Below are 25,865 nucleotides of genomic sequence, written 5' to 3'. Positions count from 1 at the left end.
AAATGAAAGCATAAATCCTAACTTTATACTGCAATTTCAAAATCTTGAGTTTGGATCCAGTGATTTAAGGGATAAAAAACATCTCTCTGATTTTTTTATGGTACATATGTTGAAGGTTTATACTATATGATATACACAAAAGAGAGATGACAGAAAAGAAAAAAAAAGATTACACAAAGAGTTCTAATTTATAACGTAACTAGTTAATTAAGCATAGTAAAGCCCGTTTCAAGTTGATTACAATACATTTATAAAATACTAAATGATACGATTATACAAAAGAGGCATTTTATTAATAAAAATCAGCTTCAAGCTGAAAAAAAAGAAGAAAATACATTTCAGAAATAACTAATAATAAAATTACCAATTAATTATTTAGGATCTTTATGATCATTTTTATTAATCGCATGCTTAATTTTGGTAAATGTAGTTTAAAAGCAACTTGAGGGTTTCACTCCAGACTCGAACATTTCTTAGTAATTGTGACTTTAAGCCCATGCTTCATGTAAAGAACAAGACCAGGTTTTGGCTCAATCTTTTGTCCATTGATGAACTTAATCTCATAGTTCTGTAATATTTCCACGATCACTGCCTTCATCAGATTTATAGCTAAATTCTTACCCAAACATGTTCTTGGACCGGCATTGAACGATAGGAACTTGTACGAAGGCTGATGTTTGAACCCTCCTGTCTCTGAAATCCACCTCTCTGGCTTGAACTCCATCGCGTCTTCTCCCCATACGGTTTTCATTCTCCCCATCGCATAGATAAAGAACATAATATTGGTAGCTGATTTGACTTTATGCCCACTTGGAAGCACATCCGGTTTGATTGGAGACTTGCGTTCGAACGGAATTGGTGGGAAGAGCCTCAATGATTCACTCAATGCACAATGTAAATAAACCAGCTTGTTCAAGTACGATGTGTCTTGGTCACTTCCGGTTGTTGTTGGTAGATTTGTTTTTATCTCTTGAAGAATCTTGGTTAAGACTCTAGGGTTTTCAGACATATTCCAAAAGAACCAAGTGAGTCCAGAAGCAGTGGAATCTCTCCCTGCCGCCATGAAACCCACCGTGAAATCTTTGAGGAACTTATCATCACTCGGGTTCAGGAGCTCGAATTTGGTTGTATCAAGCTTCATGAATAATGTCAAAAGATCTTCACCACTTTTTCCTTTTTTTATCTCATCTCTCTTCGCTGATACGTATGTTGCACAAACACGATCAAAAGTGGCATTAGCTTCCGTCATCTTCTTCTCTCTTCCGACTCCAATCCATTTTTGTAGCTTCCATAAGAATCTCGGCGTAATATGCCTATACATTATCGCATCTCCAACATCATCAAGAGCATTAGCAAACCCAACCTCCGGCATTTCGAGGGAGAGACTTTTCATATCGAACCCGGTTAAAGAAATAAACGTTGTATCGAACATGAACCTCTGGAACACATCTTGCAAGTCCACAACCATTTCTTCCTTTGCAAAATGATTGAAAAGAGGCACAAGACCGTCTTTGAGTTTACTCCTGGTGGTACTTGTTGTGAAGTTTTGGAACCCTTGATCGCCGAATATGACCTGAGAAGCCTTCCTCAAATTCCTCCATAGCTCCAAGTCCGAGTTGACGATCCCATCTCCATAAGCTTCAAAAACTTCTTGGTACTCAGGACCTTTAATGTAATTTGAGAAGTTTGAGCTCAGTATGTAATTGATATTTTCTGGATCAACCGTGATCAATATGTCCATTCCAGACAACCATGGACCTATGAACTGAAACGTCAAGTTGGCGTTCTCGAGAACATCAACGCTCCAGTCATATAGTCGATGGAGAATCACAAGCGCTCCAGGAAGCATACCGAGAACGGGCCAGTTTCTAGGGTTGCTATGAAAATCTTTTTTGAAACCTAAGGGTTTCTTGATGAGGAAGTAATATAAAATGAGAAAGCAGAAGAAAAAGAATACTTCAAATAAACCGATTGGAGCCATTAGAGAAAGTTGTGGTTGGGTGTACATAAGGAGGAGAAGAAGTAACTTCATTTATAGAAGCATGAATATTGCACATCAACCAGACAAATTGCAAAGTCTCGTTAAATGATTTCACAGACAGATAAGGCTTCCATCTTCAATGCAGCTTCTCATCTAATTGAAAGAGATGGAATTTGTAATAGGGTCGATCCATCTTCATCTTCATTTATTGAGGAGAAATTTGCTGACTGCATGAGGCCCGTGCCTCTGGTACCTATACTATTAAAATAGTTACTCTAAATATCCAATTACAGATGTTATAATTTTACCATTTTATTAATAGCATAACAACTTAAATTAAATAAATATATATGTACAATATTAATAGGTCGTATAGTTTGAATATTTTTAGGGATTTTCCTTGTTCAATTCGAATAGTTTGTAAACAATTTTACGAAATTTATGAGATAATTATGAAAAAATACATGAACTTTTAGTATGTTCGATTTAAATAAAAATCCGGGCCATTAACTTTTAGCATATTCGTTAATACATATGTTTAGCATTTAGGAATATTTCGAAAGATTTATGGCCCCAAATTAACTGGCTAATCTACAAAATCGTGCACCCACCTAAACTAATCCACATACTTTTAGACCTAATATTTTTTCTATTCTATTCTAAAATCGTTATGTAAAATACCGATGTCAGTGTTTCAGAAAAAAAAAAAAACTTATGTCAAACACACATTTATTCTAAGATGTATTGGAGAGCTTTTTTTTTTTTAAACACGGAAGTATCTATACGTACTAACCAGATTTTTAGTAACTTGAGAATTTATATAAAAAAAAGACTAAAATTATCTCCTTCATCATCGTTTGACAATCGGTTCCCTGATCATCCCTCCAAAGAATCAAGAAGACTCCATCACTGATCAGCTCAAGGTCTCTCTTCATTCTCAATTTTCTTAACACCTTGGTGTTTTGAACTTTTCTTGCTAATTTAATGTTCTTACTTAATTTGCAAGGTTTTGTTTAGGTTTCAATAAAATACAATGTCAGCTTAAGTTAGGTGGTGGCTTTGAATGAGGCTTTTTTTTATGAAAGATCAACTTTTATAATATTCCACCTGTGACAACGAATCAAAAATCAGATCACAACTCAAGTTATTGATCTCTCCCCCCCTATTACAGCCTGTCAATTACATATTACCTATAATCAAAAGCAAGTCCTTCTACTTTGAGTTCCAAGAACAAGGACTTGCTTTTAATTTACAGCTTTTGTAAGTTTCAACTAAATCCAATGTGCTAAAATGGATTTCTTGATAATAAAAATGATTAAAGTTGGGTTTTAGTAAACATTTTAATGTCAACCAGCTATCAATGTGCTTAAAGAAATCAATGACTTTCTAGAATCGAAATTAGACGAGACTGTTAGCATCATCCAGGAAGATTATGGGAAATCTCGACTGGGATTAAGCCGATTGACTAAGGGTCTGACTGGTTCGAACGCAGCGGTTGCGGTTGCGGCTGCGGGCGTTTGCGGATGCGGATGATTGCGGTTTCTAGCGGTTTTAAGAGATTTGTACGATTGGTTATGCGGTTAAAAATTGGTGCGTTTGCGGGATACTTATGAATGGTTAACTACCAAATACAGCAGCGGTTAAATAATAAATTAACAATATTTACATTTTATATAATTATAAAAATATCAAAAATCATAATATTATAATAAATATGTAAATTATATTTTCAAAGTTATAGTTTTAAATTTTTAAAATTATAGAAAATATTTTTATTTTAAAATTTTATAATATTAATTAAAATATAATAGATATATTTTAGTATTTTTATAAGTCCATTTTAAAAAATTTATTGAATATTTTTATTTTTGTATTTATATGGTTTTTAAAGAAAAAGAAAAAAAAATTATCCTCCCGCAACCGCCCGCAACCGCAAACGCTAGCTGGAACTAGCTTTTGATTTTAAGAGGTTCGGAGCGGTTTGAAGCGATTTGTAGCGATTTGTAGCGGTTTGTATGATTGTTTCGAAACGCTGTCAACCGCTACCAACCGCAAAAGCTGCGTTTGCGGGTGGTAGCGGGGAAACCAATCAAGCTCTAAAGGCCTGAATTGTTTCCCAGCTACCACCCGCAAACGCAGCTTTTGCGGTTGCTAGCGGCTGACATCGTTTCGAAACAATCATACAAACCGCTACAAATAGCTTTAAACCGCTCTGAACCTCTTAAAATCAAAAAAATGATTTCAGCTAGCGTTTGCGGTTGCGGACGGTTGTGGGAGGATAATTTTTTTTTTCTTTTTTTTTCAAAAACCATATAAATACAAAAATAAAAATATTCAATAAAATTTTTAAATTGGAATTGTAAAAATACTAAAATATATCTATTATATTTTAATTAATATTATAGAATTTTAAAATAAAAATATTTTCTATCATTTTAAAATTTTAAATCTATAACTTTCTAAATGTAATTTTCATATTTATTATAGTATTATGATTTTTTGATATTTTATAATTATATAAAATGTAAATATTGTTAATTTATTATTTAACCGCTGCTGTATTTGGTAGTTAACCAGTCATAAGTGTCCCGCAAACGCATTAATTTCTAACCGCAGAACCAGTCGTACAAATCTCTTAAAACCACTCGAAACCGCAACCACCAGCATCCGCAAACTCCCGTAACCGCAACCGCAACCGCTGCGTTTGAACCAGTCATGCCCTAAGGTTAATACATTTGGAAAAACCAATTTTTGACACATATTTTTTTGATAGTATGGATATATCCAATGCTAGAGTCTATCATGATTACAAGTGTTTAGAAAAAAAAAACGCTAAAGAATTTTATATAAGTAAGCTTAACGTTATATTGTATGTTTTTGTTTTTCTAAATCATGTTTACTATTATTTGACGCAATCTATCTATCTTATTAAAACTCAAATACAAATTAGGTTTATTTGGAAACATGGATTACAGTTGCAAAAAAGAGATTTTGTTTGGAAACATAGATTGTAGTTTTAAAAAATAGGGTTGTTTGAAAAAATGGATAGCCGAATATTAAGAGAAAAAAAAAGTAATGAGGTTATATTTTTAAGAAAATTTGAAAGTCCATTATATTATGAGAAACTATCTATCTGGTACCTAATCGGGTTTGGTTCAGGTCTATTTGAGCTTAGGATTTCCGGGATTAAAGATTTCAGCCTCATTCTAATATTTCTAAATTTCAATTTGGGTTCGCTTCGGATTATTGCGGGTTCGGTTCGAGTTCGGATAACCCATTTAAATTACTTTTAAGAAATTTAAAATTTTAAAATTCATTATATATTTATATACTTTATATTTCTCAAAAACTATAAACAAAATAATATATTAAATATAAATTTGAATAACATATGTCAGAATACCTAAACTTAACATATAAATTACTTTAGTTCAAATATTTGGATAGAGAATCGATAATTATTTTAAGTATACTTTTACTATTTTATATATTTACTTTTGATTATTTATATATATTTTCAAGTATTTAAACCAGCTTAAGAGTATCATATATATTATAGATGTTTCATATATATTAAATCTAAAAATAATTAATATACAATTAATATATATGTATATAAATCTATTACGGATACATTCGGATACCCGGAATACTTCGGTTCAGATCGGATTCGGTTTCAGTTATCCAAAAACCAAAATTTTGAATAATTCAGATATTTAATCAATTTCGGTTTGGATTTGGTACTACTTTTTGGATCGAGATCGGTTTGGTTCTTCAGATTCGGGTATTTTGCTTAACTCTTATATTATTGACATGAAAAATAAATAGAAACATATTTTTAAAAAATATATATGTGCGGGTCGCGGATCAAAGTCTAGTTTCCGTTAAAATTTAATTAGAAAACTAATGGATACGGTATATTCCCGTGTATATGATATGTGTTGTGCAAAGATTCACTTTACCAATAACAGGTGAGGTCGTTGAACTGTTTATCAGATGTGTTTTTATTTGATAAACAAATTATTTGATATAAATATTTAAAGGAATACATACTTGATGTTGAATTCTCTTCAATTTGTATTTTTCTTTTTTTAAGTTCAAAAATAATTTATGTGTTTTTTTGTCATTTGGTGGATTGATTCAAAAAAAATATATATATAAGCTGAAATACATAGCCGGCAAAGAATATTCTCTTTTCTGAGCCAAAACCTGCAACCCTCAGAGCCAACAAATGGTGAGAACACACCGAAATTCAATAAAAAGATTATAAAATCGAATCTAGAAATATGTTTACAAAATAACAACTTATTTAAAAATCAAATGTAAACAATATATGTAATAATCAATCAAGTGTTGGAAATATTATTAGAAAATAATAATAGTGTCGTATAATATTGATCTTCATCTAAATTCCAAACCTGATTATTTATATGATAAATGATAAAAATACAATCTTATATAGTTTTAGCAATATAATTAATAGACTAAATACAAAGATATTTTGATAATATAGCAATTTTGAAGAACATAAATTAAATATTACATTCTTCATCGTAAAAGAAAAATCAACGGGCAACACAACACAGACGACAAGCAACTCAAAACTTATATTTAAAGATCCAACAATTAAAAAGATCAGGCAAGAAATAGCTAATCTATAAGACTATAACCATGACCAGTGTATCAGAAGTTCAAATAAAACAATGCACCAAACTCCAGGTACATTAAAACTTTTTTTTTTATCAAAGGCACATTAAACATTTTATTCTTGCCCTTACACTAATAGATTAGCTTCAGGGCAGACAAAAAAATTCAAATCCGAATAACCAAACCAAATACAGTTTGAATAAGTAGTACCGAATCCGAACCGAATCTAGTTAAATATCCGAACATATTCAAATTTTTGGTATCTTGAAAACCGGAACGGGACCAAAATATTTCGGGTATCTGAATATATTTGATTCAAATTTATATACTTAAATATATTAACTATTTTTTTGTCATTATTAGTTAATTTTAGAATTAATATCCAAAATATACTTGAAATATATATAAATAGTCAAACTAAATATCTAAAATAGCTAATTAATGCTCAAAACACAAAAAATATTTGAAATCTCTATAGTACTATTTTATAAGTTACCTTCTTACGTACTCACTTGATTTTCACAAAATTCAATTATATGAATACCATTAATAAAACTAAATTATAGCCAATTGCCATTATTAAAAATTGTTTTGTTTCCTTTTTATTAATAAAACTTTAATTATATTTTAATTTAAATTACCCTCTTTAGAAAACCATATAAATAGTTAAAAATAAATATTAGATACATTTTTTATATATAACGATTTTTACTTTATATTTTCCCTAAACAACATAAATAAAAAAAATATGTATAAATTTTCAAAATAGATAAGTTTATATATATATAACATAATTTGCAAAAAAAAAAACTGGAAAGAATATTTTATGTTTGTTTGATAATATTTTATAAACTTTCAAAATTACATATAAAACATAATTTGCAAAATATTTTAAAAATGAAAATAATTTAGATATTTGTTTTTCATAGATAAAAAGTTTAGAGATCAGTTTCATATGTGTTGTGGTCATGTTAATTCTAAAAAAAAAATCAATTACACAAATATTCTTAATGAATTAAAAAAAAATTTCTATTTTTTTTAATTAAAATTTAATTCAAAGAATTTTTTTACATCAAGTGCTACTTATATAAATTGAGTGTCTATCTTTTTCTATCTGTTTTTCTATATCGCCTCATTTCCTTCCTCTCGCAACTCTATCTTGTACCAAACCAAGACTGCAACCCTCCATCAAACTTGATATATCCCTTCTTCCTTATAATGGTAAATTTGTTTAGCATGTTTTTATCAATCATTTTGACTAACAAGAATGCTGGCCAAGAAGGTTGTCCAAATTTTATTCTGTTGCCATTAATAAAAAATATATTTAAACAACATAACTGATCATCTAATATCATATCCTATTTCTCAAATCACATTCTAAATTAAGAAAAGTTACAAAATTATTAAATAATATTTACTTCAATTTCGTAGATATAAATTATAAAATGTTTTCACAATTCTACACACATTATTAACCAGTTAGTAATTAGTAGGATTTAGTTATTTTATAAATATTCATATAAGTACATGAATTTTCAAAAGATTACAGATTATGTTTATTAATACAACTCCAATATTATATTTTGTTTCATATATTTTCAAAACAACACATATCAAATTTCATTTGATTTGTAAAATTTATTTAGCTCTAAGAGGATGAACCGAAACAAATGAAGCTAGGAAAACAAATTAAAAATTGTTGTTTAATTTGAAAAAAAAACATATGGAACTCAACATACCATACATTAACCAATCCAAATTATTATACATGAAATTTCATATCTAATTAAAAAGAACATAATGATACTTAATATAATATTAATTTCATAATATGAATTAAAATGACTTAAAATTATAAACCAAAATGTAAATATTTATATCCATGCATGATAACATAATGGTATTTAATTCAATTTTTGTATTCATCATAAATATAAATTATAAAACTACTTAAAATTTATAAGAAACGGAAGCGAATATTTCACAATTATCATGATTTGATTATTTTATAAATATTTATTTTCTCGCATGAGCCAAACATATTTTATGTCAATTTTAGCTATTTTCGCATAAATTATTCAAATTTATATGTTATATATTATTTATTTTTTAGAATTTTAGAAATTTAAAGTATATGAATTTAAATTATTTAAAAGTAATTTAAACGGGCTATTTGAACCCGAACCGAATCCGCAAATATCTGAACCGAACTTGAAGCAAAATTTGTAAATATCCGAATGTAGCTGAAATCTTTAACTTCAAAAATTCAAAACGTAAATAGACTCAAACCGAACCCAAACATGCACAGGAATGCCAACCCCTAATTAGCTTTCCACTTAGTAAGCTAATATAACTCACGTTTATACGCGGATCGTATCATATTAGATGAAATCACATTTAATCTTGTTTGGTCAATAACTCGTGTCATTGTGACCCAAGAAACTGAGTCACTGAGCTCAATCAATCATTGGATCATGAGTACTTTTAACCTTTTTTTATTCTTTGATCAAGGGTCCTCGCAGAGTATATTTTGATTTCAAATCATGTAATATCGTTTCTGATAAAGTATTGGTTGATCCGAGATTACGAGTTATACTCAGCGTAAAACACTTCTCTACATTTCCATCCAAGGAAGACCAAACTCCAACATGTTTTTGCAAGGACATGGACTGTACAAAAAGCGGAAACCAAAATTTGAGATTTTCTTGACCCATATATCATGAGCATCGTTGACTAGCAACTGATACAGGCAATCAGTGTCGAGCGCGAGCATTTGAAACTGCCATAATAAAATAATATGCCTGCCGCCAGTGAGTTATAAAAAGGAAGTAGTTTGTTCATACATTTATTAAGTAAACTTTAAAATTTATAACTTTTAACCAGTTCTATTAAAATAAATAAAACAACTAAAACATTTAATATTTTATATGATATGTTTAAGAGGTATAAAATAGTTAAATCAAAAGATCTTTTATATATATGACACACAACCAATTTTATTTATTGTATTTTTTAACAATTAAATATGAGTATATACCATTTTGGTTGCTTAAGCACGAGAAATATACTCTTGTTTTTTTTATTCTAAGCATCATAAAATATTTTAAACAATTCTTTTATACTATTATTAATTGAGTTTAAGTAGATGAAACTTTTTAAAAAAGCTCTATTGTTCTTAAAAAAATGGATGTCATGCAGGCAAATGTACCATGACATATCAAAAGCCTCATCAGCAATTTAGCTAGACAGAAAGAAGCATAATAAAGAGTAATTTGTCTCATGGATATAAACACACCACTAGGCTCATCCTGCTCAACTTAAACCCTCCATCCAGTGAACCATTCTTAAATCAGAAAACACTCTTATGGCATAGACATAATACCGGTTAACCAAACCGGAACCATAACGAGCAATGACGCCAATGTATCCCCTAAACATTGACCCAGTGGCTCTACAAAACCACTAAGTCAATCCATAGCTCAAGCAGTTAACTCAGATTTTTTCATAAAGTTTTGTATATTCAATTACTAACAAGGCGGAAAGATATATATCAAACGCATAATATGTACTACCAGTGGATATCACCATCATCATCATTACTCACTAAGAGGACGAAGGGAAGACATCTTTGACAGCAGAAGCAGCAGTCAAGTAATTGAGTGTATTCCTCAACGTCTCTCTTTCCCTCTTCAACCTCGCCGCCGTATCCTCCAGCTCCAGCAACGCTTGCTGCTCTCTAGGGGCACCTTCGAACGTGCTTCCGACAAAGAACGAGAACGGTGTCGGAAACTGATTCCTCCTCAGATCCTGAACTTCCTTCTCCGCCTTCCCATTCAACCTGTTCGACAACCTAATCACTTCCTTCATCAGAACCTCCACCTCACTCGCCAACGCGTCAAGATTCTCTTCCCCGGAAGGGCGATCCTCCAGCCACGTCACCTCTCCGACAAGGTAAGGTTTCGTCCGGACAAGATTCGTGACGCGAAACCTCTCTTGTCCTTTGCATATCAAAAAGAACCTGTCGTCGACTAGCCTCTCGTGCTTGACGACCTCCCCAACGCATCCGACCTCTGCGGCGGAGCCGGAGACGGCGTCGGAGTAAACGACGCCGAAGCGGAGGTCGGACTCGAGGAGAGTGTGCATCATGATGCGGTAACGGAACTCGAAGATCTGGAGAGGGAGGATTGCGCCGGGGAAGAGAACGAGAGGGAGAGGGAAGAGAGGAAGCTCGACGACGTCATCGGGTTTTGGAGGGTTCGCGTTGTGATGCTTCTCGGAGAAAGAGGACGACGAACATCGGAAGGATGTGAGCTTGCACCGCCGGAGATTACTAGCAAAGGCCGGTGAGAGAGGCGGCTTTGGTTTGAAAGACGGAGACAACGAAGTTGAGGACGGTGGTGAAGAGAGTATGTGTGGAAGCGCCATTAGAGGGGAAGGAAGAAAGAAAAAAGTTTTTAAATTCTTTTATTTGAATTTATGTAATTTTTGTGTGTTTAAATAAAAAGATAAAAGATGTAATAATTGGCATGTCACGATTACTACAGATGTTCGAGTGATTGCGTTTTTGGTGGATAATAAACGAGAGGAGAGGAACAAGTATGAATCTGGATGTGGTGTTGAATATCCCAGGAGTTATGTTATCCATTTAGATACTTATTTAAAATGCCACGTGCTCTATTAGATACCTCACATAGAATCAGCAACATGATGGAGTAAAAGAGATGGTTCTAAGACTGAAGAAGACAGCCTATGGAAAACAGAGCAAAGGCAGGCAAGCAGTACATAGCATGGGCTAAGTGCTAGATCTGAAACCCATTAACTCAAGTATGAAACTCACTTGCTCCACTCAGATGTAACAACAGTTCTCAATATCATCACACCAAAAACATAAATACACTACAGATGAGCATGGCTGTCATGGCCCTTACACAAAATAATTTTAGCAGATCAAATTAAAAGATTACTCTGATAAAAAAAAATTAATAGGATATACTAAAAATAAACTAAGTTGGTGAAAATCATCATTTTTTTTGTCAACAAATCATCATTTAATTATAGACAAATTAATGATGAAGGTTTTATAATTAAATTATTCATTAATCCACTTTGATGTATTTTATTTAATTGATTTATACTAATTTAGATTAATTTAGACTGATTTAAAATAATTTAAATCGATTTAAACCGAAACCAAATTGAGCAATTTAAATTAAATTTTGAAAAGAAAAAAAAAGTCATTTCGATTACCACCGGTTTACACGGACGCATAGGCGCTATACCAATTTATTGAATATTGCAGTATCTAACTGGTTACATAAAAACAATAGCAAAAGAGGAGAGTTAAGCTGTAAACGAGCATGAAAGGAATTAAGAAGAGAAAAGTGTTGTTGATGGTGACATAATCAGAAATAATTGTTGATATCATATTCTTCCTCATGTATGTATATGACCTAATAGAGATGCATCATAGAGATCAGGTTAGGGTATTTTGTTAGTAGGATTACAAAAAATAGAATTAGAAGATTCAATTTAGTCAAATTTTGCAGTTTTGGTTCTTTTACATAGTGGCTTAATTAAACCCGGTTAAAATTAAAAATAGACAATAAAAAACCTCAAAGACTGTTTCAGCTTCTCTTTTATGTATGCTTTAATGCTATTTGGTAACTAAATCTAAAGGTATCAAAACTGGTTCATAAATGCTAGAGTTTGGTGATTCCCCAGATGAATCCATGCAATAGAAAACACAACAGAGGTTCCAAGCCATCTAACTCGATCCATAAGTGAGTTGTGTCCCTTCTACTTTAAGTTTCTGATCACTACTCGCTCAGAAACCAGCACTGTAATGTGCACTGGACTCAAGTTTCTTCGCTTCGCCTAGTTTCGTTACAGCCTGAAAACACGTTTAAGTTATGATCATAATTCATAAGAAGAAAACATTGCAACAACGTTATATAAATAATAAGCAGAAACTTACATACCTTGATGAAGTCGTTGGGGACAACGTAATCGTGCCCTGCACGTAAAGCTAACATCCCTGCTTCGGTACATATGTTACACACATCTGCTCCACTGAATCCCTGTAAAGACAAGTTTTAAAATGCAAAGCTTTTGTTCTGTTTTGCATAAACAAACAAAAGACATGAGAGTGTGTAACGAACCTCAGATAGCTTCACGACTTTTTCGTAGTCGATAGCTCCTTGTTTAGTAATACCAGAAGCATGAATCTTAAGGATTCTCATTCTGGAATCTTCGTTAGGCAATGAGAACTCTATCTTCTTATCGATTCTACCAGGTCGTAGAAGGGCAGGGTCAAGAACATCAGGTCTGTTCGTTGCCATTATAACTTTCACCTGAAGAAACAGAGATGAACTCGTTTAGACAAAAGTTCATCAAAATTTCTAGATGAAAGAAAAAGATACCTTATCAAGTTCGTTGAATCCATCAAGTTGAGAGAGAAGCTCGACGAGGACTCTATTACACTCACTAGTTTCTCCTTCTCCGTATCTGGATCTACGTCTACCGACAGCATCAATCTCATCCATAAAGATGATGCATGGCTACATAACAAGAAGAAAAAAACTAGCTTATCCATAAGGAAACAATACAAGTCACACCAACAAGTAGACATCAAGAGAACTTACTTGATGTTCACGAGCATACTTAAACATCTCTCTCACCAACAATGAACTCTCTCCCACGTATTTGCTAACAAGCGAGCTAGAAACAACCTACAAAACAACATATTCTCATAAAACTTAGTATATATCCACAAAAATAACGACTAGTTATACAAACTCTTAAGGTCACTAACCATCAAGAAAGTTGAATTGATATAGCTAGCGATTGCTTTGGCTAACAATGTCTTTCCGGTACCAGGAGGTCCATAGAGAAGCACTCCCTGTTACATTAGATCAACATAATGAATCATCTTGCAGGATAAAAAAAACAAGAAGGGATCCAAAACCAACCTTGGGAGGCTTTACACCAACTCGTTCAAAAATGTCAGGATCTATGAGAGGACGTTCAATCCAGTCTCTTACATCTTTGAGTTGATGAGTTAACCCACCAAGATCTGAGTAACTAACATCACCACCATCATGTTGATACACCATCTTCTGAACCAATGGATTAACCTCAGGAGGGAGGATTCTCATTATAGTAAACGTTCTTCGCTGAAGACTAACTCTGGTTCCAGAAACTAGCTTTGACTGAGCCACTAAGCTTGAGCGATTCACTATGTAACGAACTCCTTCGTTTACTTTCACAAGAACTGAGATCAAAACTGTATATTAAAGCCAATGATCTGAAACAAACCAAAAATCAAGAAAATCAAGAACGTTACATCTTTCTTTGCCTAGAGGTTGCACAACTTCTCCAACCAATTCCGCATGAGTAGTGGTAAAGTACTTGAGTTCGTCTTCAGTTTCTTCGAGTCTTATCTTTAAAGCTTCCAGATTCTCTTTTACTGATCAGAAACACGCAAACTTGAAGCACAAGCAATCGAATGGAAACCTTAGGGTTTAGAAAGGAGTATTTACCAGTTTTGGTTCTTTCTTGGTTAATGTTGCGAATGAGGAGTTTAGACTTGCATCTCATAATGGCTATGCCTCTCTTCACTTTCTCGTCATTGATTCTTCTCTCTATCTCTTCATCTACGTCTTCCATGGAAGCCTTTGAAGTCACACAAATCAAGAAGAAGAAGAAGAAGAAAACTTTACTATTGCTCCGCAAGCACACTTGCTATCATTCCAAGTTTCCAACGTATCAAGTATGATTTTTTTTTTTTATAACTGAAAATACCTGAAACTTTTCTTTTATTGAATCCCGCTATTTTATACATATTCATAAAGTTTTTGGTTTTACAGTTCAACCCCCACAGATACACATATTCTGAAAACAGGGCCCCCTGAAAAACGTCATTGGTGGTAAAATTTCTCATATGAGTATCTATTTAATATTAGTATAATTTATCTGGTAAATAAATTTTAATATAAAATAAATAAGACCATTTAAAAATAACACATGTGTTGTGGATCTCTCACTGTTATAACAAATTGGATATCACTTTTCAAGAATACTTTTATCAAAAATATCATAACATTTGGTTTTAGTATTTAATGATTATTGTTTAAAGTTTAGTATTTAGGGGTGTAATTAGATTTATAAACTTCTATTATAGTTTTAAAACATTTATAAATGATTTAGGAGAGTTAATTTAGTCTTTTTATCATAATTTCAGACAATTAACAAACCTCAAATACTGTTTCAGCTTCTCTTTCATATATGCTTTAATGGTATTGGTAGGTATCAAGCTGGTTTATAAATGATAAAATAGATGTACAGAGAAGAGTTTGGACTTTGGAGATTCCATCCATGCAAAGGAAAAGTACAACAGAGGTCTACCCCATCTAACTCGATACATAAGTGAGTTGTGTCCCTTCTACTAATTTACACGTTTCTGATCTCTACTCTCTCAGAAATCAGCATTGTAATGTGCACTGGACTCAAGCTTCTTCGCTTCGCCTAGTTTCGTTACAGCCTGAAAGCAAGTTTAAAGTTATGTTTATAAGAAGAAAACAGTGCAACAACGTTATATAATAAGCAGAAACTTTACTTACCTTGATGAAGTCGCTGGGGACAACGTAATCGTGCCCTGCACGTAAAGCTAACATCCCTGCTTCAGTACATATGTTACGCATATCTGCTCCATTGAATCCCTGTGAAGACAAGTTTTAAAATGCAAAGCTTTTGTTGTGTTTTGCGTATAACAAAGACAAGTCATGAGAGTGTGATGTCGAACCTCAGATAGTTTCACGACCTTTTCGTAGTCGATAGCTCCTTGTTTAGTAATACCAGAAGCATGAATCTTAAGGATTCTCATTCTGGAATCTTCGTTAGGCAATGAGAACTCTATCTTCTTATCGATTCTACCAGGTCTAAGCAGCGCAGGGTCAAGAACATCAGGTCTGTTCGTTGCCATTATAACCTTCACCTAAAGAAAAAAGTCATTGAACTCGTTTAGACACATGTTCATCAAAAACTTACAAGATGAAAGAAGAAGATACCTTATCAAGTTCGTTGAATCCATCAAGTTGGGAGAGAAGCTCGATGAGGACTCTGTCACACTCACTAGTATCTCCTTCTCCGTAGCTGGATCTACGTCTACCAATAGCATCAATCTCATCCAAAAAGATGATGCATGGCTACATAACCAGAAGAACGTTTCAACGTTTCAGTACAAGTCACAACAAGAAGAAGTGAGAAAGAAAGAGAACTTACTTGATGTTCACGGGCATATTTAAACATCTCTCTCACCATCAATGGACTCTCTCCCACGTATTTGCTAACAAGCGAGCTAGAAACAACCTAACAAAACAACATATACTTCTAAAACTTAGCACAACCTAGAAACGACTAATTTATACAAACTCTGAAGCTCACTAACCATCAAAAAAGTTGAATTAATATTGCTAGCGATTGCTTTGGCTAACAATGTCTTTCCAGTACCAGGAGGTCCATAGAGAAGAACTCCCTGTTACAATAGGTCAACATACAAGATAATGAATATTAAGAGTCGAAATAAAACAAGAAGGAATCCAAAACCAACCTTGGGAGGCTTTACACCAACTCGTTCAAAAATGTCAGGATCTATGAGAGGACGTTCAATCCAGTCTCTTACATCTCTGAGCTGATGAGTTAACCCACCAAGATCTGAGTAACTAACATCACCACCATCATGTTGATACACCATCTTCTGAACCAATGGATTAACCTTAGGAGGGAGGATTCTCATTATAGTAAACGTTCTTCTCTCAAGAGTAACTCTTGTTCCAGAAACTAACTTCGACTGAGTCACCATGCTTGAGCAATTCACTATGAGACGAACTCCTTCGTTTACTTTCACAAGAACTGAGATCAAAACTGTATATTAAAGCCAATGATCTGAAACAAACCAAAAATCAAGAAAATCAAGAACGTTACATCTTTCTTTGCCTAGAGGTTGCACAACTTCTCCAACCAATTCCGCATGAGTAGTGGTAAAGTACTTGAGTTCGTCTTCAGTTTCTTCGAGCGCTATCTTTAAAGCTTCCAGATTCTCTTTTACTGATCAGAAACACGCAAACTTGAAGCACAAGCAATCGAATGAAAACCTCAGGGTTTAGAAAAAGGAGTCTAGACCAGTTCTGGTTTCTTCTTGCAAGCTGTTGCGAGTGTTGAAAACACACGTGTACGTAATGATGGCTTTGAGTCTACTCGATATCTCTTCTTCTCCGTCTTCCATGGAAGCCATATACAAATGCCTTTGAAGTTTACAAATCAAGAAGACGAAAAGCTTTTTATAAACACCTGGAACTGTTTTTTATTAAACCCCGCTGTTTTATACTTATTCAAACTCTGACCATAAAATTTTGTTTATCATTTAACCCCCCCCCCCCCCCCCCCCCCCCAAATGCACATATTCTTAATTAAATTCCTCTATCTTACAGGTATACGACTTATGACCCCAAACTTTTTGGTTTTATCAGTTCAACCCCCAGAGATGCACATACTCCAGGGCACTTTACTTTCAGATTTCAGAAGTAAAAGTCATCTCAACTCGTATTTTGCAATTAAAAAAAAAATTCAAAACAAAAGAAAATTATCTTTTCTTTGTACGTTTCTATAATCTCATCCTAAAGCATGAGCATCTGCGTGGTGCAACACTTCTCTAAGCACATAAGCTTTTTGATGTGACACTTCTGCGAGAGATGTCACGTCTTCTTACCAGCACTGTGCAACAAGCCAGTCGTTCCGTTGACTAAAATTTCCATTGTCCCTCCAGCTGCAGTACCAAGTAGAGGGAGCTTAAATGACAAGGACGTCTATGGCTGCTATATACGGAGCTACGGCTAGTGTTTTGTTGACAAAGTGAACATGAAGCCGAGAGGACTAGGATCTGAACGAAGCTTCTCCTCCACGAATTGGTGGCTACTGATCTTACCACCGATTACGCTACATGAGTCGAAGGTGGATCTGACGAGGATCACACACACCGTTGATACTGATAACACCAATATATTTAACATTTGTACCAAAAAAAACAAAAAAAAAAACACCAATATAATCATCAGAAACCATCTCGTAGTCTTCGACGGCTTCCCCATTGCATGTATTCTAAGGTTTCAACATCCAAAATCTTCGTAGATTCCTTGTCGAACAAGGTACTGATCTCTGAGGAACGATAGAAAACTATTCCTGCGTAGAAGGTTCTGTGGTTGATCGGAAAGGCTTCACCGCTTCAAGTCAGTTAGACTGAGAATCTGGAGAAGGAAGATTGATTGGTCTTTTTAAAGCTTTGCAATTCACGCCATTTTTATTATACTCATGAAGAAAGTCATGCCGTTTTTATGAGAGCGTGTACTCTCTTTTGTGTTCCTCTAGGCCAGAGAGAAGGTTAGCGGCGAGAATCTTTCCCTTCGTTTGCCACTGAAGTTTAGAAAATTTTATTTTTAACAAAGCTGGTAGCAGCATTACATGTACGTCAAGAAGAACAATCTAAAGAAAAAGCCATATATGCTTACCCTATCCGATCCACATAATCCAAGAATCTACTGCGATGTAGACATACTTCACAGTTCACATTCGATCCTTTTGAATAATATGTCAGAATATGATCGTTTTCACGCACCAACAATTATAACGAGATCATTTTGTCACATATAATTATATACGTGTTCTTTATATTAAGATATATTTATTCGAGTCATGCAGGAGTTATATATCATATTTTCACATCTCATATATCTATCTAGAATTTCATCAACTCTTGTAATTATGTGTAATCTCTCTGATAATCTGTCAAGAAGCATATCAACTATATTAATTAACTGATCAGCTTAACACATTTTAATCCCTGATATATTTATAAATATATATACATATTCATAATTTTAAGTTTAAGTTTTGGTTTACAGTTTTTTCTATGAAAAATACTCAAATTTACAAACTAAACATAATTCAACTATGAACCGGGTTCTGTGTTTTTAAAACCGGATCGACCCGGTGGAGACATTGGTATTAGCCATGGCTTCCGTGTTTTTAAAACCGGATCGACCCGGTGGTTGAACCGGGTTCGACCATGAACCAGTTATATAGACGGGTTGGAAAACATACCGAAGAAGAAACAGCTCCAGTTTGCTTCTCTTCCTATTAAGGAGTGTAACAATGCTATCCCAAACATTAGTGTAGTCCGTTGTCAAAAGCTTTTTGGTGGGATTCGACCACACCTCTCCTGAATATTGACATTGAAAAAATAGATGATTTCTAGACTCCAGACAAGTCTTGCATAGCGTGCACACAACCGTAGTGCCTCCATTTCATAGCGATAATTTATCTCATGTGGGCAGTCTGTCCTGGATGGCTACCCAAGTGTAAAAAGAAAACTTCGGTGTGTTATACTGAAATTACACTCCTTTCAACCAATCAATCTGCGTCTGTACTCCTCGCAAGATCTTCCAAGTTTCCCTTGTAGTAAACCTCGGTTTATAATCATCACCACACTTCCATAGTCTGACATTCACCATCTTAAGCTATACTATATTTTTGTTATTATTATTTCAAAACTCATCATAATTTGCTTTAGAAAATCACATTCATTTAACCTATTTTAATCATTTGATCCTTATAATGTATCTATTGATCCCATATTCCACCTGCCATTAACCAACTCTACATTAAAAAAGTTGTTTATCCAATGAAAACAAATAATCCACTCATAAATCAACAAATATATAAAATAATTCTGCTAATACATTGATTCTCCTCAACGATTTGTGTCGGCTGTTACAATCTATAACAAAGCGAGGCCCAACATATGGATAAAATAAAGAAATTTTAAACAAAAATATACAGAAGGAAAATTAAAATAGACATTTATTAATATGGACACAAAGCTGTTCGTTAGCTTTTCTTCCGTTAGCGTCCACAAGGCAAGTTCGCGGCCAAGTCTTTTGTTTTGGTCACTTTCACCAACCCTTGCGTCCGAGACATCTACCTTATTTATTTCACTTTAAATAATTTCTTCTATTTCAAATTTTATTTATTATTATTTATTACTCAACATCCATAGATCAATTGGGACAAGGAGACGACCTATCAGAAAGCTCAAATCTCTTCCATTTTAATCGTTTTATGAATAAGTATTCTTCCCTCATGTCATATATATCTAGTTGTTTATGAATAGTGCCTTTTTCCTCATGTCATATATCACTTGATGAAGTTAAGAAAATGTGATTTTTTTGCTAGCGAAGTTATTGCGTAGTCACCAACTGGTTGTTAAGGCCCTTTAATCCCTCAGTTAAGCAATTGAGCAAACACACTTCTTCCTCAAAACACTTCTGGCAAATCAAATTCCAGGTTTACCTTAACACAAAAAAAAATTATAAAAATTCTACCTATAGGGATGGTTGTGTAATTTAACATTTTAATATTTAATACTATCTATTATTGATTTGTTGACATATTCTCCGTTTTGTATTTATCAATTATTATGTAAAAGAAGAAACAGAAAATCCTGAAAATGGAGTTAAGTAATTCCCTCCTTTGCACGTCACTTTATAAGAAATGTGTGCCCAATGTATTACGCGGACAAAACACGTATAACTAAACAGTCTGATATACGCCTAAAATGTTTATTGAATACAAAGTTCTATAGAGTTTGTCATTATGAAAACCTTAAATTTAAGTACCGTAGATTAGTTATGAAGTATCATGCCACGTAACACATGTTTCATGCTCGCTTATAAACAGGGATTTGCAATTATGTACTAAATAAAAACATATGTTGTTGGTTCACACTACTAACCTATGATGTTACCAGCACAACCACAACTAATCTGAGATGCTCTAGTTAAGTAATCAATTAAGCTTTGGTGGAACAAATTTAATAGTAAAACTATTCAACGGTTGCTTGAATTTATGTCCAAGCTATTAAGCTTCTAAAAAAAAAAACAGGATACAAATTCAACTCTTTTCTTCTTCATTTTAAAAAAAGGTTTTCATTATTTGTTTATTCTATTTGTTTGATGAATACATATAACCACCAAGTCAAGTCAATGACCACACATTATTTATTTCTATTCAATAATATTAGTTTTTAATATAAATGAGTATATAAGTAGCATTTGTAAAAATATTCTCTATTATCTATAATAATCCAAACAGAAAATAAAATAATGAATTTACTGCTCACGCGTAGTATTCTCTAAATGGTTCGCAAAGAAAAAACCCAAAATAAATTAGAAGGTTCGGTTGGAATAAAATTCAATACAGAATTACTGGTAGAGATTGTCAAATTTTCTCCATATATTATTATGGTATTGGTTAATATTTGTTAAAATAGTTTTTATTAATTTAAAAATCTGGAGTTTGTTGTCTATGTTCCAATGATAAGATGGGTTGGTTCTGCTCTTTGTGAGTGAGCAAAAAAAAAAGTATTTTTATTTTAAAATAGAAGAATATTTGTTTATAATAATTGCAATTATTAATCTATCTCTTGGGATTGGGTGTCTTCTTCTTCTTCTTCTCTCTTTTTGTCTTCCACTGTTCGAAGTTCTTCTCTTTTCCTGTGTGTTCCCTGATTCAGCCGCATCCACAATCTCTTTCTTTTGTAGGGTTCTCTCTCAGGTTTTGTTTATTTTATTTTATTATAATATTTGATTGTTCTTGGTTTCTTGATTGAAAGCTATGATTGATCTGTACTTTCTTTTTTTTAAAATTTCCTTTTTGAAAAGAAAACTATCATCTTCTCCGTGTTACCACCGTTTATGAAAGTATGAAATCATCAGAAACATATAAAGATAAACACTTTACACATCGATATTTTCTGATTTCATCATCTTCTGCTGCTTAATCATTTTACTTTTTTTTCTTGCGTCACTGAAATTGAAGTGGAAAACTTTATTTCCGTATAAAAGATTATTAGGGTTTTAATTTCTTTATTTTTCATCTGTAATTGCGGCGTGAGAATACGATGTGTTAACCTCCTCTCAAAGATTGTTCCTTTTTTATAATCAAGAATCAAACTCACACGTCTCTCTCTCATTCTCTTACAGGGAAACTCGTTTTCAGACAAAACATCAAAAACCGTATGATACTTACTGTAATAACAACATTTTGATTACAAAAAAAATAACAAAATCACATGGCAGTTTATTACCCAACTAGTACTGTCGGCATGCAATCTCTCTACCAAGAACCCATCTACCTCAACGAACAAGCTTCCTCTTCCTCCGCCGCTTCTTTCTCCGGCGCCGGCGCCGGAGCAAACTGTCTCGAAATCCCAAACTCCGTACCAAACGAGATGGTTTTCATCCCACCAACGAGCGACACATCTCTCAACGGAAACGTAACGGTCTCAAGCAACGATCTAAGCTTCCACGGCGGTGGACTCTCCTTAAGCCTCGGTAACCAGATCCAGTACCATTACCAGAACCTCTCGAACCAGCTGAGTTACAACGAAGAGAATGGGAAGAGTCATCATCATCAACATCATCATCAAGTTCCTTCCTTTGGATTCTACAACAATGGGTTTGTAAGCAGCGTTCTAAGGTCTCGTTACCTTAAACCAACACAACAACTGCTAGACGAAGTCGTTAGCGTCAAGAAGACCAAGAACAACGAGAAAGGTCAAGACTTTACTAACGGGTCTAAACCTAACGATACCAACAACACAGTGAACAACGAGGAGTTATCTCCTTCAGAACGTCATGAGCTTCAGAGCAAGAAGCACAAGCTCTTAACGATGGTCGACGAGGTAGACAAAAGGTACAACCAATACTACCATCAAATGGAAGCTTTAGCTTCGTCTTTCGAGATGGTAGCTGGTGTTGGAGCAGCTAAGCCTTACACATCGGTGGCTCTGAACAGAATCTCTCGCCATTTTCGGAATTTGAGGGATGCGATAAAGGAGCAGGTTCAGGTGATTAGAGGGAAGCTTGGGGAGAAAGAGACGGCTGAAGAGCAAGGGGAGAGGATACCGAGATTGAGGTATTTAGATCAGAGGCTGAGACAACAGAGAGCTTTGCATCAACAGCTTGGTATGGTTAGACCTACTTGGAGACCACAAAGAGGCTTGCCTGAAAACTCTGTCTCTATTCTCCGCGCTTGGCTCTTTGAGCACTTCCTTCATCCGTAAGTGTTGATTTTTTTTTAAAGCCGGATAATTATGATATTACAAACTATGATAGATATTATAAACGATTCTATAGTAAATGTTGATTGAGGGACCATTTTTGTCCATATTCTTTGCTTAGATATCCTAAGGAGTCAGAGAAGATCATGCTTGCTAAGCAGACAGGACTATCTAAAAACCAGGTAAGACAAGAAGCCAGAGATCTCACTTTTGATGTTGGTCTTTGCTTTGATTTGATTGGTTCTCTGGTTCTTGATTAGGTTGCAAACTGGTTTATTAACGCGAGAGTTCGGCTATGGAAACCGATGATCGAAGAGATGTATAAAGAAGAGTTTGGAGATTCATCAGAGTTACTCTCAAACTCTAATCAAGACAGCAGCAGCAACAAGAAGAACAGAATGAATGAAACATCTCAGCTCAAACACGAAGACACTTCTTCATCATCACAACAACAGAATCATGGAAACAACAACATTCCATATACATCTGATGCAGAAGAAAACCTTATCTTTGCAGATCCCAAACCAGACAGCTTGATGAACTATAACGGGTTTGGTGTGGTTGATTACAATGGCTACATTGGACTTGGTAACCAGCAAGATGGCAGATTCTCTAATCCCCATCAGTTACATGACTTTGTTGTCTGAAAAAGTTTTTGAGCTTTCATAAGCTCAAGAAAACTGGCAATGCCAGTGATTGGATTCTTGAAGCGCAAGTAAAAGACGCTTCTATAGATAGGGGTGGTATATCTGTAATATTTGTGATTAGATTTTGTGAAAACTGTAGATAGACTTTTATATTTGTATATGGAAACTGAGCCTCTTATATACACTTTGGTAAGACAGTATTGTAATGTTTTTGTTTTATTTTGTGTATAAACAAAATACTTTTCAAGTGCGAACATACATATGTTTATTTGGTTCTCGTTCTGTATCAGAGAACTTCACATGCTCTTGCATATCTTGAATAAGAAACTGCAGGTCAACAGAACTTCATAGATAACCCTGCAAATGACTGACAAGTTTTTTTTCATTAACTAAATGTTATCCCCATAGGTTACACTGAAACACACAAGATATCACCAAAAGAAACATGAAACACACAGCTCTGAAGGCTAAAGCTGAAAGCTCAGTATCTGTTCCATAACAAGGAGGTTTGGTTTCATCAAAGCTGCGATGTCTGGTTAAGTACCTGAAATGAGTATTATCGGTTACTATGAAACTCTATGCTTGATGAAGAACGGTTGTAAAGATGTCTAGACCAAAACCATTTCTTCAATACAGAGTCTTTGGACGAGGGTTTACTCCATTTGGAATGCCATTTCAAGAATGACATAGACGTGCTTTTGCTACTGCGACTAGGTGGTTCCATCTTCAGAGCTTTCCCTGTCTTCTGAAACGTAAACTCATCGCACTCAGTATCCATCAAACGGTTTTTACATCTTTTGAACTGCTTTGCCTTGGCTTCAGCCTCTGCATTAAGAGCTTTCCTTGTTACTTTTGCAACACGTTTCTCCCCGATGGTGCATATGGGACAAGCGGGATCGTACTTCTCTATCTCGGTAGTCACTGTCTCTAAGCACTCTGCGTGGTAAACATGACCACAAGCAAGAACAGCAGCAACAGAAGACATCTCCAGTTAGTAACTTTGAGCAAGATCCACAAGTCTGCTGATCAACAACAACGGAAGGAGACAAGTAGAATCTGCTGCTACCACCACTACGTCTGCTAGAACCTAAGTGTTCGCTATCGAAGGACCATCTGTCCCTTTGAGAATACGCCACCGAGCTCAGAGAAAGTGTTCAAGGACCAGTCACCTTCAGAAGAAGCGTAATGGGATCCAGTGGCTAAGTCATTGCTACAGGTTGAAGACCACCTTCCTTCAGAAGGCTTTGGAGGAGCTGCTGGAACAATACTCTGTGAGACAACTAAATTCGCCACAAATAGGTTGAGATGAAGACAAGAAATAGGGTAAACCAGGCACTCTTTAAGCTCAATGTTAAAAATATCAAACTATATCAAGTCAAGAAATGTTAGTTATGTCACCTCGATGGGATCATGGCTTGCCAAGGATGAATCTGCAGAGCACAGAAAAGAGTAACATAAGACACAGCAATAATACTATAAGCAAAGCTTAATTCGTTACTTACAACATATATCTAGTCAAATACAAGACATAAATAATGAAAACTTTATAATGATTATAACCCAAAGAAGAATGTATTTTTCATCTTTGATCATGTTGATGAGCCGGAAAGATTCACAGAACGAATTCAAGACAAAAGGCTATAACATAACCACAGAAGCCTCCAAAGTTGTTGTCTAAACGACTCACCTGAAGAAGGTGTGACCATCAAATTCGAGATCAATTATGGAGTGCAGTCCACTACTATTACAAGGAGGAGGAAGCTTTCTGTCTTTCACAGCTACACAACAAACTGAACCCATAATCTCTCTCTCTCTCTCTCTCTCTCTCACCAAAAACTATTCCTTTGATCAGATGATTCCAACACTCACGTGCTTAACCAGAAACCCTAGATTCTAGATTCTCACAATCAAAGATCAAACCTTTTAAAGGAGATTGATTAATCATTCATATACGAATAAAAATCCAAACTTTATATATATTCTGGTGAACTGTAGATTCAATACACGATCGGTGCGTCGTCTCTGCTACAGAGGAGGAAGAACACACGTACGGGGAATCCTGCCACGTGCCTCATCTTATTTTCTCTTTCAGTGTTTTTTTTTTCACTGGATATTTATTAAACAAAGACAAAATTACAAGGCAGGCCCAATAAGAAGGACAAAATAACCATTACAAAATAAGGCCCAAATACAGGCCCACGAGGCCCACTAAAAGTCCAGTCCAAAATTGGCCCGAAAGGAGAACGGTGAGTCGACTCGCCTTTTTCCACGCGTTACCAAGTTAGCGTGTGAGGGACACGTGCCCTAAGGTCAAGAAGCCACCGATCATCGCCGACCGAAAAGTCACCGACAGAAGCTCTAACCGGCGTGTTCCACCGGATATGCACCGGAAACAGGAACCCGTTGTTAGAACCGCCGC

General features: G+C 34.4%; 6 protein-coding genes across 8 annotated transcripts; 1 reads left to right on the top strand and 5 right to left on the bottom strand.

Annotated features, from left to right (window-relative positions):
* Positions 1-271: 271 nt before the first annotated feature.
* On the bottom strand, positions 272-3,493 carry LOC103852954 (alkane hydroxylase MAH1). The gene has a single exon (XM_009129857.3). It carries the CDS (start codon positions 2,030-2,032, stop codon positions 452-454), a length of 1,581 nt encoding a protein of 526 aa, XP_009128105.1. The 5' UTR covers positions 2,033-3,493; the 3' UTR covers positions 272-451.
* Positions 3,494-9,880: 6,387 nt separating this feature from the next.
* Positions 9,881-11,173, bottom strand: LOC103852953 (lon protease 2). Its single transcript, XM_009129856.3, has one exon. The coding sequence runs from the start codon at positions 11,051-11,053 to the stop codon at positions 10,232-10,234; it is 822 nt and encodes a 273-aa protein (XP_009128104.1). The 5' UTR covers positions 11,054-11,173; the 3' UTR covers positions 9,881-10,231.
* A 1,250-nt stretch (positions 11,174-12,423) lies between these two features.
* On the bottom strand, positions 12,424-13,782 carry LOC103852952 (26S proteasome regulatory subunit S10B homolog B-like). Its single transcript, XM_033284296.1, has 7 exons — positions 13,597-13,782; positions 13,440-13,526; positions 13,270-13,356; positions 13,048-13,185; positions 12,787-12,978; positions 12,607-12,705; positions 12,424-12,518 (listed from the first exon to the last, which is right to left on the bottom strand). The coding sequence occupies exons 1-7, from the start codon at positions 13,780-13,782 to the stop codon at positions 12,453-12,455; spliced, it is 855 nt and encodes a 284-aa protein (XP_033140187.1). The 3' UTR covers positions 12,424-12,452.
* A 1,297-nt stretch (positions 13,783-15,079) lies between these two features.
* Positions 15,080-20,780, bottom strand: LOC103852951 (26S proteasome regulatory subunit S10B homolog B-like). The gene is made up of 7 exons (XM_033284295.1): positions 16,236-20,780; positions 16,074-16,160; positions 15,908-15,994; positions 15,694-15,831; positions 15,429-15,620; positions 15,247-15,345; positions 15,080-15,167 (listed from the first exon to the last, which is right to left on the bottom strand). Exons 1-7 carry the CDS (start codon positions 16,485-16,487, stop codon positions 15,102-15,104), a joined length of 921 nt encoding a protein of 306 aa, XP_033140186.1. The 5' UTR covers positions 16,488-20,780; the 3' UTR covers positions 15,080-15,101.
* A 267-nt stretch (positions 20,781-21,047) lies between these two features.
* Positions 21,048-23,701, top strand: LOC103852950 (BEL1-like homeodomain protein 3). Of its 2 annotated transcripts, none has more exons than XM_009129851.3 (4): positions 21,048-21,275; positions 21,721-22,798; positions 22,921-22,981; positions 23,060-23,701. In XM_009129851.3, exons 2-4 carry the CDS (start codon positions 21,810-21,812, stop codon positions 23,444-23,446), a joined length of 1,437 nt encoding a protein of 478 aa, XP_009128099.1. In that variant the 5' UTR covers positions 21,048-21,275; positions 21,721-21,809; the 3' UTR covers positions 23,447-23,701. The 2 variants fall into 2 exon arrangements, with proteins under 2 accessions (XP_009128099.1, XP_009128100.1); XM_009129852.3 differs by having other exon boundaries at positions 21,059-21,292.
* Positions 23,702-23,774: 73 nt separating this feature from the next.
* On the bottom strand, positions 23,775-25,562 carry LOC117131777. 2 transcript variants are annotated; one of them, XR_004455118.1, is made up of 3 exons: positions 25,416-25,562; positions 25,134-25,236; positions 23,811-24,876 (listed from the first exon to the last, which is right to left on the bottom strand). XR_004455118.1 is itself a non-coding variant. In XM_033284297.1 (2 exons), the coding sequence occupies exon 2, from the start codon at positions 24,429-24,431 to the stop codon at positions 24,003-24,005; it is 429 nt and encodes a 142-aa protein (XP_033140188.1). In that variant the 5' UTR covers positions 24,432-24,876; positions 25,134-25,557; the 3' UTR covers positions 23,775-24,002. The 2 variants fall into 2 exon arrangements, 1 of the variants encoding a protein (XP_033140188.1); XM_033284297.1 differs by having other exon boundaries at positions 23,775-24,876; positions 25,134-25,557.
* Between the last annotated feature and the right edge of the window lie 303 nt (positions 25,563-25,865).

This window comes from Brassica rapa, chromosome A02, assembly GCF_000309985.2.
Source record: "Brassica rapa cultivar Chiifu-401-42 chromosome A02, CAAS_Brap_v3.01, whole genome shotgun sequence".
Classification (NCBI taxonomy): Eukaryota; Viridiplantae; Streptophyta; class Magnoliopsida; order Brassicales; family Brassicaceae; genus Brassica; species Brassica rapa.
This window is presented reverse-complemented; position numbering and strand designations above follow the sequence as displayed.